At 34.0% G+C, this 15,949-nt stretch overlaps 1 protein-coding gene across 10 annotated transcripts in view; it reads right to left on the minus strand.

The window, feature by feature from the left end:
- The window catches only part of ADGRL3 (adhesion G protein-coupled receptor L3), a 512,753-nt gene that overhangs the window by 19,909 nt on the left and 476,895 nt on the right, over nt 1-15,949 (minus strand). For all 10 annotated transcript variants that reach the window (XM_044912942.1, XM_044912937.1, XM_044912940.1 and 7 more), the window contains 2 exons: nt 13,632-13,757; nt 6,198-6,294 (listed from right to left, as the gene is read on the minus strand). In XM_044912942.1, coding sequence (XP_044768877.1) covers nt 6,198-6,294; nt 13,632-13,757 — 223 coding nt within the window. The remainder of the gene's footprint in view (nt 1-6,197; nt 6,295-13,631; nt 13,758-15,949) is intronic.

The raw sequence follows: 15,949 nt of genomic DNA on the forward strand, positions 1-15,949 counted from the left end.
TATTTTTTTCAATTCTTGCCAGCAATTTATAGCAAGAACATTTGCCCCTGATTGCCTAGAAATCAATATTTAATATATTTCATTTTGTAATGGAGAATTCATTCTGAAAATTATTTGGTCTCCTTGAGTTAGGAATCAAGATATTAGTAGCACTGTTTAATTATCTATTTGGCATAGCATTTCATTTTAAAATCTGTACATATTTTGCTTTTGTGTTATTAAACTGACTTTCCTAACACAGAAGATACTCTTATCTTATTGTACATTTTCTGATTATGTCTTTATTGATGACATGTATAAAAGGAAAGGAATTAACACAGAGAGTACTATTGCCTCAATTACAAATCAGGAATATAAAGGTCAAAAAATATTAGATATAAATGTAATGATGAATCTCAAATGAAAATTGTTTACATGCCATATGATACTTATAATATTTGCACTCATATTATCATAATGCTTGTTCGTAATAAAAAGTAATTTGTTATATGAGTCCACTTTGATTTATTAGCCATGCAAGTACTCTTAGGCACATCATTTAACTGTTTCTGCAAATTTCACAAATAGATGTCAGATTATAGCAGGATCTGGTTAATATTTACAAACAATTTTATAATCTTTCAGAACAGCAAGGCTTTTGGGAAATATGATATATTTTATGCATATAAAGCCATATTATAATATTTACTGAGATTAATAAAGTGCAGTAAATGAGTATGAGGGTTTCACCCGTTTAGGCTTTAATTTATAGAAGTCATTAATTGCAGTGAAACACCACTTACAATTTTTCATTTGCATTTTTCTTTATAAACACAAAAGCAAAATATGTTGAGTAGCCTGAATATTAACGAAGTGACAGGTGATTTATTGTGAAGTTTCTTCTGCCTTGGTGACCAGCCTCCTGGGAAAGACAATACAGGCTCTGAGAAGACATGAGTTTAAAATGGGAATGAGTCGCATCCCTGCTCTGCTACATAACTGGTTATTGAGCAGGGCTGTATGAATTGAACTAGTATTCTCTGAGCTTCTGAAGGGCAGGATAGGGCTTGGAGGAAAGAGAAGGCAGTGTTTGCTTATATCATTATCTAAGGTAGGGAGAAGAAATATTTTACCTTTATTTCTTCAATGTTAAAATACGGTTACAAATCAAAAGTGGAAAGTACAACTAGGCAGATATAATGTACATTTAATTTCTAATTTAGAAGAGACAATTCAGTTTTATTAGTTTATCTCTTTTTGTTAGCCTCAAGGGTAGCACCATTTTAGGTAAATTATTATTTCTTTTACTTGGCATTCAGGTAACTACTTTATTCTTCCCACCTATTATTAGAAAATAAAAAGGAAAGAAAACCTTCAGTAGTGAATGATGAATTTTAATATCTAATTATCTGAGAGCACTGGCAAGGATCAGTTTTCATTTGTTAGAAGATGTAAGGGAACTTCTAAATAAAATAATGATAAGAGTACTTATTACTTTGTAGGCACTGTAGTAAGGAATTAACATATATAAACTCACTTAGTCTTCTCAAGGTCCCTGTGAAGTGGGTGCTTTCTATAACCCCACGGCATAGACACTGAGAATATAAGTAATTTACCAAAAGTCACTGAGTTAAACTCCATTCTCAAAACTACTATGAGTAAATAAACAATTTGCAAAGTCTGTTTGATGATGACTTCCCCTTTAAATCAGCAATGTTCCTAAAAGGTGAGGCCACCTTTCAGTAGGTAGTTGTGCCACTGAGAGCCAAGATTTACCCTTAAAATTTATGAAAAGATTGCCATAGGCCATCATAATTATGCTGATTACATAAATTTACTGAGAATGCATGTGTAGACTAATACGAATCTGAACCTTGAAAGGAGAATCCATCAACTTTAATAAATATGTGCTGCACATCAACAGAAGAGACAGTTTTCAGTCACACAACACTTAGATTTGGCTTAAATAAATAAAGCTTTACTGGTCAGATCCCCATGTATAAAAATCGCATTAACTTCTGTGGGAGGTTGATGAGATGGAGGATGGGAGATAGGGGGACATAAAAATCCACTATGCTAGCCAAGCTATTGTTTCAGAAGAAGAAATGTCTTTTTGCTAATTCTGCCACTAAGATGGGTCACATTTTTATAATAACTCCACAGTTGGGGAGGGGGTTGGGGTGGAACACTTTTCATAATTCTTACATCGTATTGGTAGCAGCTACCAAGCAAAACTTGATTTTAAGCTGAAATTTCTGGTGTCAATTCAGCTGATTAAATAAAAAGAAAATGGGAAATGCAATTATATTATTCACGATGAGATAAAGCCTAATAAAATCCAATTTCAGAAAATATTCCAATTTCTATATGGATCTATAAAAAGAACAGAAATGTTTAACCATTAACTGAACTACCAGAGAAATTTCCCAGCAAATGCTTCATTTGGGGATCAAATTCAAGTTTTAGAGGCATCGCTAATCTAAATTTTTCAGGATGAGGTTTGGCCAGCAGAGACTGTGAGTTGGAGATATGAGTCGGAAAGATTACATCAGCTACAAACTGTTTCTACCACTACTGGGAAGTTAGAACTACTAGAAATTTGGGTAAGGTTTCTAAAAATCTGGGAGAAGCTCGGGGGGATTGAGGATTGACCTCAAGATATGTGCAAATAGTAAATATTGAAATGAGCAAATGAATAAACCCTCCTGTGGCATTTGTAAAAACTTGAGTTTGGATCAGAGTTAATCCTCCTTAAAACTTTCTATTTTCAACTATCACATTAATGCTCTTGAAAACCTCCTTCGACTGTGTATGAAAGTGGCATCAGAGAAGTTAATGTGATCGTAGTCCTGGGGTACCGGCCTCAAGGAATTCTTAATTTACTTGAGTGAGTAGCACTGTAGCAAATAATTCAGAAGGGGAAAAAATATCTTACAATGTATAGGGAACATTTGGAAAACACCTTCACAAATACAGATATTCAAAGGACAAATGGAATGGAATGTGTAATGGAATGCTTTAAAGAGATGAGGTAACCAAATAACAAAATACCAAAGAGAATATATAAGAATGATTACACAAATTGAAAATTATCAATAAATCTTCCAAGGTTTTGCATAATTCCAAGGAATAAAATCACAAAAGCAATCAAGCTTATCACACTGGGAAATCTACACAGGTAATCTGATACATAGGCTGTAACAAGTTGGTTCAAGAACAGAATATTAAAGATGGTTTGAAAAAATAAAAACCATTGAGAAGGAGTTCTGTACTATATGGTAGATGCTTTATTCTTAATGGATCCCAAAGATGAGAATGACACATTTTTGTTTGGAAGAATAGATGGTAAGACATACAGAACTGTAAAATAATTATTCTTTTGATGAACTGAGCAGTGGTATGAATAGGAAAGAAAACCTAAAGTAGATACAGGATTAATTTTTAGACAACTTCTTATAGTTTTTGAGGCCAGAACTAAAGACAAAAATAAGAGATTTAATAGATCTAACTTAGAAAGAAGGAAAATGGGGTTTAAAATGAACAAAAAATTGCTAGCTGTGAGAAACTGAGAATGAATGGGAAGTTAGACTATATGAAGATGCAAAGATGCAGTGCCTAGAATTTTTATTTTTATAATAGAGAATATAATCTTTTGATTAAACAGAGGTGAATAAGTATGTTGCTGAGGTGACTGAAGTGTTTATCTGGAAAGGTGAATCTTGGATTTCACCTACCTAAATATGATACACACGCCTGAATGCAGGGAAGATAGGACCCTGGGAAATAAGACAAGATTAAAGAAGGAGGTTAAAGACTATCTTCAGAGATATAATATGAAGAAATAAAATTTTAAAGTACTCCACGTATCTGAGATAAAAAATAATGAGATGAGAATAAATCGAGGAGTTTCTGACTTGGGGGAATAGGGAATTAATATGGGAAATCAAGAAGATCACTACAATGTCTACCACCATTAAAGTCAATGAGTGAAAAGAAGATTACATATCCTGAAGGAAAAGACCACTGCCTGGACACACTTCAAATCATAAATTCAATTTAACCCCCTCTCCAAAGTCAACGTTAAGGTAACTTATTGGATGTCACAAGAAATTGTATACCCTTCTTCAAGAGTAACTTTAAGAAATACTTTTAAAACTAAAGACTTTAAAACCAGATTTAAACACATGATCAGTCAATATAAAATATTATTATTTTCTCTAAATATATTTCAAATTGACCCAGTCATCCACGTATCACATATTCCAAGTTGATGAAATTCTTGTGAATGAACTAAAAAGGCACAGCAATGTTATATGTGAGTGACCTTAAAATCAAGGTCACAAAAATGTGTCCATTTAAGACAATTCTTAGTAAAGTCACATACCTTACAATCTTTACATGAATTTAGATCATAATGCTAGACAACATAATAATTTTACATGTTGTAAAAAATAATAATTTTACATATTTTAACCATCTTCACAGTAGGCAAATAAACAGTGCATCATTAAAATCACATGATCTCATCTTTTGTTTAAACAACAATTGTTCTATAGTTGCTGTGCTCATTAGATGCAATATACTCCTAATAATAAATCCTATTCATAAGGGTAGTTTTCTATCTAGGAACATACTGTAAATTTTCCATTTATGGGATTAGACAATAAACAAAATCTATCACTATGAAAGCAAATAGGTTCCTAAACTTTGGAGGCATTTGTAAGTAATTCGTTCTCTATGATTTGGAAAATATGTCAAAAGTTAGAGTATTCATATTTAAATAAATTTTCACACACTAACCATTAAAACTAAACTTGAAAAAGAGAAGGATATTTGGAGGATAATATGTAAATCAAAATCTAGCAAATAAAAACAGACTAATAATGAAACAAAATATAAGAAGGTAGGTGTTTTAGTGTATTTTCTTTATATTTGGAGGAATATTTGCACTCACTGTTCCTCCTTAGGCAAAAGTGATACAGAAAATTTAATATCATTACTAGGTTATGGTTATTATCTAACTGTCCCAAATAACATATGAAAGTCAATTAAGATTATGTGTAACATGGATCCCTATATCAAATTCAGCTTGGACACTATCTGTCCTAATTTCTTTTATGAAAATAAGATGCAAATTACTTGAGCAAAAGTAATTGACAGCACCAGCATCTGAATTTTTCTGAATCATAAGCTGTGATTGTTAAATTATTTGTTTCTAAGTAGTGTTTAATGTAACAAAAAGCTGACAGAAACAGGTTTAAGTGGAACTAAAATCCTAGTTTGGGGATAGGAAAAAAAAAACAACAATGTTGATCATAAAAATAACTACTGAATATATACATCAAAAATATCTTTCTTAGGACAGTTTGATTGGAATAAGCTCATGCAAACACCATCTTTCCAGATAAAACTATCTTCTAAATATTCCCCAGCAATGTCTGTAGTGTACCCTAACTCTACACAAATATAGCATCTACTCATTCTTCCTGCAATCAACTTAATTCTAATCTCCCCACTCCTCAGCAACGCACATACACTGAAAAAGAGGGAGGGAAGAAGAGGGAGGGAAGGAGAAAGAGAGACAGAAGAATTAAACAAAAAACAACCACGATCCAAACAGTAGATTAAGGAAACTTCATTTTAAAAATCGAAATGATGCCCTAGGAACATGATAACCAGAAGCACATAAACATACAAAAATCATTATATATATATTCTTTTTCCTCCTAGATCTTTAAATATGCTGGATAAGTTTGTAGATACTAAAATTAGTTGTGATTTTTACCCCAAATATACAGGATGCCTCAAGTATGTATTAGACAGTATATTTTTACTTCCACAAAGACTATGAAATTGCTCTATGCCTGGGACAATGTGCAACTCTATGATGCTTAGTAGACTATACAGCCACATAATTGCCCATTTTCACTGCTTCCAATGAGGCCTGACAGCTCACCAGTTTATTACAGTGGCAGATGACTAGAAAAAGAAAGTTCTCGTTGTCTAACTTCTTTTCAGAAAAGATTTCCTGAAAACTCAGGATTGGAAAAAAAAAAAGGCTTATGAATAATGGAACACACTGCTACAGTCAACCAGGTTTTATAACCTTGCAATATTCCTATCACATGGAACAAGGTCCAGAAGTTGCAAAAAAAGCAATGCATTTAAGAACTTCTTAATCACAAAAGTAATAAATATGAAAAATCATTTCTAATTACCTCTGTTGAGTGACGCTGAACTGTTTATATCTCCAGTAATGAAGGAAGACTCTGACTGCTTTCGGACCGTGTCATTCCACATTCTACGAATTCGGCTCTGGATGGGGGAAAGGGAAAAACGGAAATGAACTCACCGGGCAGTGAATTTTCACACAAATCATTCTTTTTCTTCCTGTCATAGTTATATGAGACCTTGTTTCTGGCATCTGGCAAATACATAACTTCTACGTGCTTGCAGGACAGTAGCACAAGAACATCAGAAACTAAATTAGTGATAATAATTGGTTCTCATTAAGTGTATTCCTAAATGCTTATACCAAAAATAATTGTAACTATGAAAAAGCAATAAATGTAATGTACTATACCAATTTAAACATGTTGAAGATATATAGACATGTATTCTAGGTGGTTAGAATTTAATAATTTTAGTTTCTAAAGTGAAACAAATTATTTTCATTGTAACTTTTAAGGGAATGGGGTATTTAAATATGTATTAAATTGTCAGTTTTATTAACAAAAGATTTACTTTAAGAATTCAGAAACTTGCAAGAAAGAAAAAGTTTGGTAAGAAAAGAACACAGTATTATTAAAATGCTACTAAACTTAACATCTTCCATGTATTTTGTAAGACCAGTGTAATTTTACAGGTTACATATGATTTTAACTTTTCTTTCTTTCGAAGGAGATAAAGGAAGACAATTCACCCTTATTCATTTCTTCACAGTAGGTAGTTTTATCGAGAACCGAAAATTCTTACATCATTGTTTATATTCTCAAATTCAGTTTTCTAAGTGTCAGATAATTGAAGAAAGCGGCGTAGTATTTTTTCATTTGGGGAGGAGGAGATTTTTTTTCTGGTTTATTGTTCTGTTATTTTATTGAGTTAGGGATCAAAAAAGTATTAACAATCCTGTGAGGAGAAACAACATATTTTCAGCTTTTCCAAGGATGAAATAGTTTTAAGAACTATTACTACTAGTAATGGTAGTAGCAAAACCAAGCTCACAAATGGATTATGCTCCAAATATATTTGAACTCCTTGAATAATAGGAGTATTTAATCTTAAAATACTAGACAATTTGTTTTATAAATCTTGGGATATGTTTATTCTTCAGAAATATTGTCTATATATTTTTTTTAGGTCAGCAAGTACACACACAGACACACCTACACACACACATACAGAACAAAACTAATCAAAGAATTAGAGGGACTCCTGGCTGGCTTAGTGGGGAGAACATGTGACTTTTGATCTCAGGGTCATGAGTTCAACCCCACGTTGGGTGTGGAGCCTACTTAAAATACACAAATAAAATAAAAGAGATTAAAAAAAATTAAATAAAAAATAAGAAATTATAAATCCTGAGCACTTGAGAAATATTTCTATCAAAAACTACTTCAAAACTTCAAACTGAAATACTGGAAACAATTCTCTCACATTTGTTTTATTAAATAATTAATCAATCAATTAATTAAAATATTAATTACCCTCTACTGCATGCCAGAAGCTACTCTAGGAGATACAGAGGGAAAAGGCAAACAAAAAATATCTTTGTCTTCATGGAGCTACTAGATTAGTTAAGTGATAGACACAACAAATTATCACAAAAATAAAAGCCAAAGTAAACAATGTGCCCACAAATCTCCATAGAACCATTAATTATTATAGCTGAAAACTACAAACCCAAATGACTGTCAATGGTAAAATGGATATATAGAACAATATACAACAATAACAATAAAAAAGCAACATAGCCTCCTGCGGCAACATAGATGCCTGAGGAAAGAAAGAAAATAGAAGAGAATAGGTACTGGATGATTTCATGTGAATAAGTATCAAGCACATGCAAAACAAAATGTACTGCTAAAAGTTAAGATGGTGGTTACATTAGAGGTGAATGATGGAGAAAGTTTCCAAGGGTTTCTGAGGTATTCCCAACATTCTAATACTTGACCCAGGGAGGGGTAATGAATCACTGTGCATACACCTATATTTTGTGTACTTTTGTTAATGTTTGTTAGACTACATAGTTAAAAACAAATGTTTAAGTGCACATAATGAGGGCATATGTCTTTGGCTAGGAAGTCTGTGAGACCCCACTGAAGAAGTGACATCTTAACAGATTTGATGGAATTATGATCGTTGTTAGGTGACATTTACATGAGCTTCCCCCATTACCTCATTTTCTGTTAGTTTCCCTAACCTGGGCTAGCCACACTGGTTCTCTCGCCATTCCTCAACAAGCCAAGCATGCTTCTGCCTCAGGCTTGGGATAAACGTTTCCTCTGCCTGAAGTGTTCTTCCCCTAGATACACGTATGCATAACTCCATCTCTTTGAATTTTTGCTCAAATATTTTCTCCTTAAAGAGACCTATTCTTCTATTCCACGCACCGAACCCTGCTGTTTTCCTCCCATAGTCATTATCATCTTATACAGCATGACCTATAATTATAATGTATTTATTTCTTAGTATTTATATATACTGTTCAATATTTTTTTAAAGATTTTATTTTATTTATTTGAGAGAGAGAGAATGAGAGGCAGAGAGCACGAGAGGGAAGAGGGCAGAGGGAGAAGCAGACCCCCTGCCGAGCAGGGAGCCCGATGCGGGCGGGACTCGATCCCGGGACTCCAGGATCATGACCCGAGCCGAAGGCAGTCGCTTAACCAACTGAGCCACCCAGGCGCCCTTTTTTTTTTTTTAAAGATTTTATTTATTCATTTGAGAGACAATGAGATAGAGAGAGAGCATGAGATGGGGGAAGGTCAGAGGGAGAAGCAGACCCCCTGCCGAGCAGGGAGCCCGATGCGGGACTCGATCCCGGGACTCCAGGATCATGACCTGAGCCGAAGGCAGTCGCTTAACCGACTGAGCCACCCAGGCGCCCTATACTGTTCAATATTTAATGTCTAATGTCTACACTAGACTTGAGGTTCTTTCGTCTTTCTTGTTTATTGTTATTGTTATTATTTGTTATTGATGTGTCACACCCTGAAATAATACCTGGTATAAGATAAATATTATATGTATGCCTACATAAAATACGTAAAATATGTATCTTATATGTAAAATCTTTAAACACTTCAATTAATTCTTTCTATGTTCTAGGCTCTATACTATGTAATTCTTCATTTATTCACTCATTGAAATCTCACAACAACTCCTTTAGTCAAGTACTCTTATTCATTAGAAAATTGATGTTCAGAAGTTAATTAGCATGTCCAATGTCACAGACTTAATTAAGTGACAAAACCAATCCACTCAACTGGCTCCTGATCTAGGAGCTTAACAGTTCACTACACTATGTCAAATAATAGATGAATAGAAAAAGGAAAAGATAAAATATTGCAGGCAGAGGAAAAGTATACATTATGTAGCAGAGAGCCAACACTTAAATGTTCATGGAATGAACCAGGACGATGTGGGGGTGAACAAAGCAAGTCACAGAAGACTACATACAATAATATACCACTTCAAAAAAATATTTTTTTAAAAGATTTTATCTATTTATTTGTCAGAGAGAGAGAGAGCACTAGCAGGGGGAGTGGGAGAGGGAGAAGCAGACTCCCCGCTGATCAGGGAGTCTGATGCGGGGCTCGATCCGAGGACCCCCGGGATCATGACCTGAGCCGAAGGCAGATGCTTAACAACTGAGCCACGCAGGTGCCCCCCAAAAGAGACTTTAAAAAGTAATACTAAACATCTTTTTGGAGGTGGAGAAACTTTTTTTTTTAAAGATTTTATTTATTTATTTGAGACAGAGAGAATGAGAGAGAGAGCACATGAGAGGGAGGAGGGTCAGAGGGAGAAGCAGGCTCCCCACCGAGCAGGGATCCCGATGCGGGACTCGATCCAGGGACTCCAGGATCATGACCTGAGCTGAAGGCAGTCGCTTAACCAACTGAGCCACTCAGGCGCCCTGGAGGTGGAGAAACTATTAGAACACATCAGGGAAATGAAGAACAAAAGTCTTCTGGTTGCAGGCATAGGAACTGATTAGGGAGAGTTTTCAAGAAGGGAAAATATATGGAAAAATGTTCAATTCCTGAGTTGGATGTTCAATTCACAGGTGTTCATTTTACTACTATACTTCATAATTTAATAGATGTTACATACATTGTTTTATGTTTCAAATATCATAGATAAACGTAAATGCATCTACAGAGTCAATAAAACAAATAAAAAATAAATGACAGAACAATTAAAGAAAGAAAGGTCGAAGTGGGAAGGACAATACTTTAGTCCACTGTTTTTATAAACACACATAAACACAAACCAATCCTATATATGTCTGTGAATATCTGTGTGATTATGGTTATTACCAAGCTTTTATAAGTGATTATTAGCACCAGGAAGTAAGTATGGGGGAGCAACATGTGGAGAGGATTTTCACTTTTTAGTCTTGCCAGTCATGCTCCTCCATTATCTGCACAGAAGCCACATGATCTTTATTATACGTGGATGATCTCTGGCCACTTCCTTTTCTAAATCATCTTACTGGCTTTCTAAAGTAACCAAAATAAAATCTAAGTTTGCATACTCTTATAAATCATGACTGATCCATCTCTAGCCTTCTCCTTCGACTTCATCTCCCATTCACTGTCACCCAATTTAGCCAGTGACATTCTTTCCCTTCCTGAGTTTGCAAGTCCTCCCCTACCTTCAAGGCTTTGTGTTAGAGTTATCTCACCTGGAATTCTCTTCCCCTGAATTCCCTTCCCGTCATTCAGAATCGTGGTGTCGATATCATCTTCCAAAACAGTCTTTCTCCAGCACTTAATCCAAGTAGCCACCTGCACTTTCTGTGTCAAATCACTGCATTTGGATCTCTACCAGCTTTCATAATTTGATATTTTCCATTGGTTTGTTAATAAATTTTCTGTCTTCCACAACTGGAATGAAAGCTCCAGATCACAGAAGAAGTTGTCTTTTAACCACTGTACCTCCAGAGCTTAGAAGATTGCCATTATATAGAGGATATTCAATATTTCTTAGTAAAAAATAAAACATACAGAGATTGTTATTTTACAAGTTCTCTGATGTGGAAAAGGCATCCATAGTCCAAAATTTTACCTTAATATCAGTGACTATTTTAGACTATGGAAGGTCATAGTTAATATGAAATACATTGGTTATTTTTACCTAAACAGACTGGATTTAAGTACCTGTTACTTTATGTAGGGTTGGATTGTCATAGTTAATCAGAATTAGTATTATATTAAGCATAAGAAAACAATGTAAGGTTTTTTTCTTTTGAAGACTAGAATCGTGACATGAGAACCGTAAAAGCAAAGAAAAAATATGATACAGCTTTAAAATATATATCTGAAATTATATTCTTTAATAATGACACTATTAAGTGATGGCTGCTCTCATTTGTTGAGTACTTACAATTTGTTTTCAGTGTTTTGAATATATTATCTCAATCTTCCTAACAACGTAAGAAATAAGTATCATCACCACCACTTTAGAGATGAAAAAACTGAGGGTCAATGATATTAGGTAACTTGTTTTGTGTCATGGCTGGTACATGCCAAGACTAGAATTCAAACCAAGGGCTATCCACACAGCAAGCTTATGATTATTCTCTTAACCTGCATTGCCCTATCTTTTAGCTTACCAGTATTGCTAAACATTACACAACTTTGTTGTAACATAATACATAAACTTCCAAATAGTATTGTTTCATTAACAGCATTTGTCAAATGACTACGGGATGGTGGTTGCTGAGCTCGGCTATATGAAAAGCGTGTAGGAACTAATGAAGCTGGATGACATACAGGATCTCAGCAATTTCAGTTTAAAAGCTGTGGAGGTAAGGATTATCAGTTTGAAAATAAAGGTGTGGAATCTAAGGGCCTCATGCTAGAAGCATCATCCAGGTGTACCCTACAATTATGTGAGACTTCAGATTTCTAACTGACCAGTTTAGTAGTCCTACACTCAGAAATCTCAGCCCACCTACACTGGTACATCTGTTCCCCCTAATTTGCAACATTGTAACCTCAGTAAGGTATAGAAATAATAAACAAAATTCAAACTATTAATAAGCGTGTATTATATGTAGGTATAAGTTTCAGGTTTATTATGATAACTTGTGGTTGTTAATTTAAGTATTAATAGTCGGACAGTTTGACAGTTATACATTCATTTTAAATTTTCGTTAGAAATGTTAGATTAAAAGATTACATGTGGTTTTACTCAGAAGATAAAAGAGAACTCCATCAGGGTGAGGAAAGCGTTTCTTTACAAGAACATTGTTCATTATCTTTCATTTGTAAGAGTCATCCAGGTGCTAGTTAGGGGTGTACAACTGTCCAGTCTGACAGTGAATGTGAGAGAATCAAATATATGATGTTTGTAAATGATATTTAAAGTCAAGGGTATTTAATTTTCTAAGCCTATAAATGGAATTGTTGGGAAATTTAATCTATTGAGTTTACAAGACAATTAAGCATTGAACAAAGAACACCTGAAGTGATCTTTCTTATTTTATACAAAATTACCAAATTTACAAAAAAAAATTAAGATGCAGAGTTAAAGGCTTAAGAAAAAAAACTAAGTTCCTGATTTACACGTTTACCAACTTTAAGTCTTCTTTCGAAATCAATTGACAACAATGAAAAAAAAAAATGATTGGTTTTCCCACTGGATCAGGAAATCTTCAAAATATTAGTCGGCTAGTCTGAACTCAAACTCGCTCATGGCCTACATAATGCTGTCTTTTGTTTCCCTGGCTCATTTTAGCATCGTCAAGTTGCTGAAACCTCTACCTAATAATCTTTGGACTCACACCATGGCCGGGGAAAAATGGCAGACAGGTTACTTGAAAGTTACGAGGAGGTTTATGGTTCCCCAGGTTGACAGCCAACGCCATGGCCACATCGAGTGCCGGACGGCTGGGAGCAGTACGTGGAGCAGTTAAGTCCATGATGCTATGATGGTATCCTTCGCTGCCCTGAGCCGTCTTTAGCTTGTCAGCAAGTCATATTAGTTAGGACTGTTTTTACTGAACACACCATTTAATAAGTACATGTGTTCAGTATGCAACACAGAGTTATTACACTGGCTAAAAGAGGTAATTTCCTTAAGAATCATGTATGTAAAATATTACTTTCTTAGAATTTTTGGGTAATGTGCCAAATTCCTTTTGTCATCTCCTATATTCATTCAACTAGGGATAATCTGAAATCATTAATTATTATGCAAATAATTATTATGCAAGTATTATTTCATAATTTTAGCGCAGTGTGGTTTTTGAGATATTTGTCATAATCATTCCTATTTGACACACTGAAACAACAACAACAACAACAACAAATTTGATGGAGTAAACACTTGGGGTAGAAAATAGTTCTGATCAAGAAAGGACAGCAACTCGTGACAGAATACAGGTAAGAGATATTTCATTTTAATGAACAAATATTTACCTGTGAGCCTGTGGAGTAGCGTCCAGGAGCTCGAGAACCAGATGTTTTCCCTGAGCCAATGGAACTCTCTGTACTTTTGCCACTGCAACAATGTGTTCGCAGGCATTTCCCATACTCTTTTCGTACCTAGCCAATTAAATATAAACTGCTGTTAGCACGCAATTCATTTCGGCTGGGAACTATGGTGTAAAATGTATGTGACTTTCATTTTTAGGTAATTAATATAATTATTGCCTTGCCCTACAGATACAAAAAAAGATCTGTTCAGCATAGATTTTACAATATAAAATGATATTCAAGCCACCAACCTTGAAATTTTGCATAACTGGAGCCTTTTAAAATACGCACACATGCACACACACATGCCCAGTCATGCTAGAACGCTACTACCTCTTAGTTCAAAAAATAAAGTTAAGACTCTTTAAGACACTATTTTTAGCCTCATAAATTTGATTTGAAGTAGCCTATTGGTGCAACTGTTCTCCGAACTGAGGTCTAGTGAGAAAGCCACAGAGAGAAGGGGGGATGGAGAAAGGGGGGGGGGGGGGAAAGGAAGAGAAAAGAGAAAAAGAATGTTTAAACACAGAAGAAAGGAATGTATTGGGTTAAATTTCCTTTAAACCTATATTTCTTTGAAGTTTATTTCTCCTAAAAGAGGTCAAATTTGTAACTTTATAAAATTCAAAATATTTTTAACTTTTTCCCGCATAATAGTTTTCTTCAATAGTCACAGATTGCTTTTCTTTATTAAATTCTTAATCCTCATTGTAGTATAAAATCATGGGGAAAAAAGGAGATAAACATTTTTTAGTTGATGTTTTCAAGCAGGAAACCATACCAACAATGTCTGGGAAAACTTTTATCTTGTTTAAAATTATTATTACTGCCTCTTTAATCAAACAAGACGTACAAAAATAAACAGTAACTGCCCTAAATCATACTTCCGCTATCTACAACAACACAAATAATCCCCAACTATGTCTTTCTCAACTAAAAACACATTCTGGGACATTTTATTGGTTATACATTCCAAATTTATGTTCATTATGAAATAACACTGTATATATAATTATTCTTAGCTCTTTACATATTGAATTCACATGAGTTCATCCTTTCCACGATTTGTGACAATGTAATATCCCAATGTAATTTTATTTAAATCGAAGTTATAAATACATGCTTTTTTGAGGGATGGTATTTAGAATCAAAAACAAAAAAACAGGAGTGTGAATGATACATTAATATTAGCATTCGAAACTAAAATATTGTATTTTAATATTAGAAAGTTCATTCCATCAAAGATATAGCTGAATCAGAGATAGAATACATTTAGGTTTGTTTGAAGAATTCACATTTATTAAATGCTTATTCTGTGATAGGAACAACAATCTAGAGAAGGGTGAATCAAAGCTGGCAGGAGGTAGGGGGACCCAGAAAGGCTTCTCAGAGAAGAGGATTTCTGAGAGAGTCTTCAAAAGATGGGTTGGGATCTGTCAGGTTAGAGAAAGAAGTTGAAAGAAAGGACAGACAAGAGAGACAAGGGCATTCTAGGTATTGTGAACAGGGTGAGCAACCTTTGAGGACTTTCTCTGATCTCGAATACTAGCATTACATTCTTTAATATATTTTAAATTATAGTGATATGTTTTCCAACCAGTCTCTTCTATGCTATATTTATGAATAATTAGAAATAATTAGTTTTACTCAGTGTTCAAAAGCCAATTCACATTTTATTTCTTTTTTTAAAGAAATAAGTTGATACCCACTTGTGTTTGTGTGTATGTCTAATACATATGTGAGGTTGGGACTATGGAGTGAAGAAGCTTCTAATTTTTAATTGCTATTTACCAGGAATTATGGTAGGTCCCTCCCTCAAAAGGACTCTGGGAAATAATTATTACCTACATTTTACAGATAAGAACACTGAAAAGGTTAAGCAATGAAACTAAACTGAAATACTGAAAAGATTAAGCAATATGCTTTTTGTGAAAAAATCCATATCTTATAGGTGCTCTATGGTCAGAAAACTCCTTCTAGGAGGCCACATTTCTACCATTAATGTGTTTAACATTATTATTAAAGTAATCTATTAAATTATCCCTTTCTCTGTATCTGGAAAAATAGGGACAAATGTTTTAATTAGAATTTGAGAAAGCTTAAAATAATCTCTATCCAAAAGTAAGCACTATCAATTACAGTTTAATATTAGTCCTGAATTAACGAAGTATCTCCAAGAACCTAAACATTGATCATAACCTACATCCCACTTTGTTTTTCCTAATGTACTCAACAAGTATATTTTCTTTTTAGAAAAGAAA

This window comes from Neomonachus schauinslandi, chromosome 2 (genome assembly GCF_002201575.2).
Source record: "Neomonachus schauinslandi chromosome 2, ASM220157v2, whole genome shotgun sequence".
In the NCBI taxonomy this organism is placed as follows: Eukaryota; Metazoa; Chordata; class Mammalia; order Carnivora; family Phocidae; genus Neomonachus; species Neomonachus schauinslandi.